Here is a 5723-nt window from a genome sequence, read left to right as displayed (position 1 = left end):
TACTTAAAATAAATTAAGCATGCTAGATGAATAGAAAAATGTCTTCAACTAAGGTAGGATAGAAAATGAATATGTTGCTGAAACCACTGGCAAGACGATTTTTCGTTCTCTCAAATGTTCCATTTAATTATACATTTCTTTGACTCTTATGATTATGCATAATTGCTATTGTTGATCTTTTATATGTTGGACTCATTTTTTCACCAAATAAACCCCTAAAGTGAGGCAAGTCATGAATTTCCGGCAAGGGACAGACAACATGAAATCTAGTTTGCAAGATATGAAAGCTACTTGATATTTTCGTATCATTATTATAATATGTAACATCCCATAAAAAGGGGAAGGAAAATGGCGACAATAGAAATTACCCTAAGATTAACAGTGGGAAGAGTAGAAAATTGCAATGTTTTTCTCGTTTTAAACTTGGTCTTAACGAATTGTCACTCCCATAGATCTTGCAATATTATCATCGTTATATGTAACTTAAATTTTATACTAGAAGTCTTCACTATTTATACTCGTGATGACTAAACTTCAGATATAATACTGTTTAATAGATCACCATTTTTCCAAAATCACCTAGTGTAGGGTCGATGCAAATACTCCCTTCCTCCATTTTTACTTAGCACACCCCTTAAAAAGCAATACATAAAATGATAATTTTACTAGATCACCACTTGATTATTATAAGTCATCGAATGTTAGGAAATGAATTGGAAATAATTAAGACATTAATAAGAGGGGCAAACTAGATATAAAATGAAAAATTATCTTTTGATTTTTCAATCTGGACAAGTAAAAATAAACATCTATTTTTAGTATAGTGGACAAGTAAAAGTGAACAAAAGGAGTATATCTCATTTTTCCAAAATAGGTAATCAATTTTTTTTTTTGTTGGTAAGTTGACTATTAAGGGATAGGTAAATGTTTTAATTTGCGTATAATACCCCGTTTTGAGAACCCAAAAGTGCTACTTGGTTCGCTAATGAGCAAGTGGTTGATCTATCGATCGTGAAATGAATTTTCATATTTATGGTGCTTCTCATGATGACAGGCTTGTAGTATGTACATACTTTCCCTTTCCCAATTTGGGCTGAAACTCTGATTCTTCTTTTATGGTTAAAAAAATAAATAAGAGGCCAGATGATGTCAATCGTGACATAAATAGGAATTTATTGTTTGAAAAGGGTGTCTGGTAGGAAGAAAAATATTCTTCAAAAAAAAAAAAAAAAATTGATTATCAAACACTAAAATTTTGAATAAATAATGTTCATTGAAAGGGAAGAAACAATTTTCTTCGTCAGTTAATATGAAATAATTTCTAAATTTTAGATAATATGATGGTAAGACAACTTATTTTAGAAAGCGTTTTTGAAATTTAAAAAAAAAAGGAAGTATAAAAGTTGGGATTTAACATAGGAGAATGAGGAGGGGAATGAATGTTGGAGAAACATTTGAAAGACTGCATTATATTGCTTCTAAAAGGCAAGTGTATCATAAAAAAAAGCTTCCATAATCCACAGTGTCACATACTGCTTTTCAACATTAAAGGCCAAATCCAGGAATCTATCAGCACCAACACTCTCTTTACTTTCATCATTTTCTTGCACACTGAAATCATTTTAGTCGTTTACTACAAAACTCAAAGTCTTAGGAGCACTCTCCATCATCACACTTAAAGAGTTGAATCATTACCATCCCTCTTCTGTTTTTAAGAGGGAGAAGGTGCAAATATACCCCCAATTTTGCGATTTAGAACAGGGAAAGTGGTGAACATATATCCATGCCGTTATAAAATGGTGCAAATATATCTTTTTTGCTAACGATTTTTTTTGTAAAAATCATAAAAAAATGTCGCATGGCTTTAAAAAAAAGTCTACCCATTTTTCTTGAGTAAACATATTTTTCTAAAGCCACATGGTAATTTTTTTGGGGAAATTTCACTTATAAACAATTTATGGGTCAAAATTACATATTCATAGCCCATATTTTAAATTACAAATCTATAGCCCAACATTTCATGGCCCAACTTGAATATTCACCTTTATACAACAATATACAACTTTATACACCTACTGTAGACAACGTATACACCTTATATAAAAGTGTATAATAATGTATAAGACTAATATACAATATTATACAATAATATATAATTTTATACATAGACAATGTATAAACTTTTGTATAAAAGTGTATAATAATGTATAAGACTAGTAAAAAACTGAAGAGGAAAAAGATGGCTATGGCGGGCAATTAAAAAAAGATGGGTTAAAACGGCCAAATATTTTGCCATAATTGGCATACAGTGTAAAATTTTTATTTTTTTTCCTAGTGGGTCGGGTCTGGTTCGTTTTAAAAAATATACCAGACCTAACCCACCAGGAAAAAAATTATCTTGTGGCTTTAGAAAAATATGTCTACTCAAGAAAAATGGGTAAACTTTTTTTTTAAAGCCACGTGGCATTTTTTTAATTAAAAAATAAGCTAAATAAATTTTACAAAAAAATTCATTAGCAAAAAAGGTATATTTGCATCATTTTATAACGACAGGGGTATATATACACCATTTTATAACGGCAGGGTATCTACACACTACTTTTTTAATGAGGGATATATCTACTCTAAATCGCAAAGTTGAATGGTATATTTACAACTTTGCCCTTTAAAAAAAAATCTTTTTCCCAACATAAATAAACATTCACGAATACTTCAAAAAGTCACAAACAAATGGTTTGAACTTTGACCCATAGTGTCTCCTTTTTTTGAGTAACAAAAGAAGGTTCCATTCTTTTCTTTTTACAACACTTCTTCTGCCTTACAGCTACTTCTTGTCATTTCAAGAATTTTCATCATACTTTTTTACTTTTACTTTTTGTGATCTTCCAATTTTACTAATGATGAACAATTCTTGGTTTAAATTGAATGGGATCAAATCCAATAAAAAGTGATGAAGTGTTTTGATCAATAAAAACAGGCCACAGTAAGTTCTTGTCCCTAAGGGGTCGTTTGGCACGTAGACAAAATTATTTCAGAATTATAATTTTGGGACTAATCTATTTCATCTCTTGAGACTAATTTATCACATTTAGGAGATGGGATAAAATAATCTCAACATTAATGGAATAAGATAGGATATCCCATCTTTAAGTTTGAGATGCACTTTATACTTTGTTTGATACAAGGTAATTTATTCCAGAATAAATTTATACCTTCTACCAAACATGATACAAAATTAATCCACAGTTAATGCTGGAATATCCCAGCTAATACCGTGTACCAAACGACCTCTAAAAGTACAGAACAGAATCTCATGCTTGGTTTATTTGTTGATAAATCATGTTTCACCAATCTTTTTTTCCTTCAAAATTTTTCTTTGAGTTCTTGAAATAAAGACATTTGCAGGGGTCTCACCAACTACAACACCTTACAAATTACACATTAAAAGAAAAAGGAATAAACCCCCAAGAAAATCCTAAAAGGAAAAAAGATTAAAAGAGAGTAAAGAAAAAAAAAAGAAGAAGTTAAAACCAACAAAAAGTACAACCAACAACTACAGATTTCCCTACTTATATTTTTTTTTCTTTTCCTTCCCAAACATTGCTTTTTCTTCTACCTATGGCTGCAGAAATCCAAAAGCTTCTTCCTTCCTTCAACAATTTCATCAAAAAAATCATCCAATTGTCCAATAATATTCTCAGTACCAGATCTCAAAACCCCAAAATACCCTTTCAAATTATCAACTCTTTCCCTTACTCCACTTTCTGTTTCCCAATCCACTATACTACTTCCACAACATCTTTTTTCCAATTCTCCTCTAAGTTCATCCATAACTTCTCTTGATCTTTTAAACTCATACAACAAAACCCCATTTTTATTAATCTCAGAAGCTACTCTTTGTTGCAATCTTGAAGTTGATATCATAAAATTTGATCCAAAAAACAAACCTGTTTGATATTCACCCCCTCTTAAAAATTCTGATGATGATTCAGGCCAACAGTAGACTAATCCATAGAGCAAGATCATTAGCAAAAGTGAACTAACATTCCTCATTGCATATAGAACTCCTCTAAATCCATTGAATCCATTTAGCTTTGATTCAACTGAAACAACTTCATCAAACCTTAATGATGAAAGTGGCTCAACTCTTGTTTCCATTAATGCTCTGTTCTCTTCCTCTAATCCCACTGCTTCTCTTCTGCACCCTGTTATTGCTCTAATCACCTGTGAGGTAATATCAAGAAAATCAATACAAGTATTAAAAAAACTGGAATTAGCCACGAACTTCATCCCTAAATTGCTCGTAGCTAACAAAAGTGTTTGATAATCCGTAGCTAATCTGTTTCTAAATTGGATTAGTGATAGAATTTTCTATTTAGCTATAGAATTTGTCCATAGCTAATTCCTGTTTCTATAAGAAATCAAGATAATAAATTAGGGGCACTAGCCAAAATATATACAAAATCTATACGCGATTATGTATATTATATGTGTATTTATGTATTGTTTGTGTATACAATGTAATTACACCAAAAGATAAATTGTATCCATCTCAAAATTGCTCGTAACTAACAGAAATTTTTAATAATCCTTAGCAACAGATTTTTCTATTTAGCTAGTGAATTTGTCTGTAGCTAATTCCTATTTCTTTTAGTAGTGTATAGGAAATCAAGAAAATACCCAAGAAAAGAGAAATTGTACCTGTCTAGATAATTGAGGGCTGAGGTGGGGATGCGTATCAAGATTAGAAATGAGGTTAAAACCAGCAGAATAGTAATTCTCCATGACAGAAATACCAGTTTTAAGAACATGACAAACTTCCCAAAGCTTAGAGCTTTCATCCATGTATTCATCAAGCCACTTTTCACCAACAGGCAAGTGAAGTTTTTGGACAAGAAGTGTTAACTGTGTATGGAAAGATCTCAAAAGGGAAAGTACCCTTTGAAGGAATTGAATAGACATGAAGTTGTTAGACAAGAAAACTCTTTCAAGATCATCAATCCCTCTTGTTAGAAAAGAGTAAAATCCATTCACAGAGTTTGTAGAAGAAGGATCCATCATAAAGAAAGGATCTCTTTTGGAATAGTAATTAATAGACTTTGAGAGAAGAGGGAGAAAAAAGATTATGAAGAGAGTTATATTTATATTGTTGAAGAATAAAAAGGAAGGGAATGAAAGTATTCTTAGAAGCTCAGGTTTCTAAGGTAGGAAAAGAATTGTTGGGAGCAATGATGAGTGTTTCCTTTGGAGGGGAAACGATGATTTCTAATCTGCCATTTTCAATGTTTAATGGGCAGAAAGGAAGCTAAACAAAAGATGAAGCCTTTATTTATTTTTTTGCAAGAAAAAAAAAACACCCAAGTGAAAAAAAAAATTATCTTTCTACTAAGAGTCAGCTAAAAAAAAAAAAATTGGAATAGGCTAACTTTTTTTTTTTTTTTTGGCTTATAAGCTGAATGCCTAATTATTTTTTTGGGCTTATTTTATGCACAAAATGACTTTAAGTTGGCCAGTCAAACACTCAAAAAAATTAAAAATAACTTATAGACAACTTATAAGTCAATCCAAACGGGCTCTAAAACAAACAGAGTGTTATATAATGAAACATGGAAAAAAAAAACTAGTACTACTAAAAAACATGAAACTGTCATGAACCTATTTAGCTCACTTCCAATTTCTTCCTTTTTCCCCCTTCCCTTTTGTGCCCTTTAAATTTTTAATGC

General features: G+C 30.9%; 1 protein-coding gene across 1 annotated transcript; it reads right to left on the bottom strand.

The window, feature by feature from the left end:
* Positions 1-3416: 3416 nt before the first annotated feature.
* On the bottom strand, positions 3417-5316 carry LOC132627060 (uncharacterized). The gene is made up of 2 exons (XM_060342138.1): positions 4702-5316; positions 3417-4224 (listed from the first exon to the last, which is right to left on the bottom strand). The coding sequence occupies exons 1-2, from the start codon at positions 5059-5061 to the stop codon at positions 3613-3615; spliced, it is 972 nt and encodes a 323-aa protein (XP_060198121.1). The 5' UTR covers positions 5062-5316; the 3' UTR covers positions 3417-3612.
* Positions 5317-5723: the final 407 nt, after the last annotated feature.

This window comes from Lycium barbarum, chromosome 2 (assembly GCF_019175385.1).
Source record: "Lycium barbarum isolate Lr01 chromosome 2, ASM1917538v2, whole genome shotgun sequence".
NCBI classification, from domain to species: Eukaryota; Viridiplantae; Streptophyta; class Magnoliopsida; order Solanales; family Solanaceae; genus Lycium; species Lycium barbarum.
This window is presented reverse-complemented; position numbering and strand designations above follow the sequence as displayed.

Bases quoted from the DNA above. Each gene is read 5' to 3' on its own strand.
- LOC132627060 (XM_060342138.1), bottom strand. From the start codon at position 5,061: ATGATGGATCCTTCTTCTACAAACTCTGTGAATGGATTTTACTCTTTT. The intron at 4,225-4,701 runs GTACAATTTCTC...ATTACCTCACAG, and splicing joins GCCCTCAATTATCTAGACAG to GTGATTAGAGCAATAACAGG.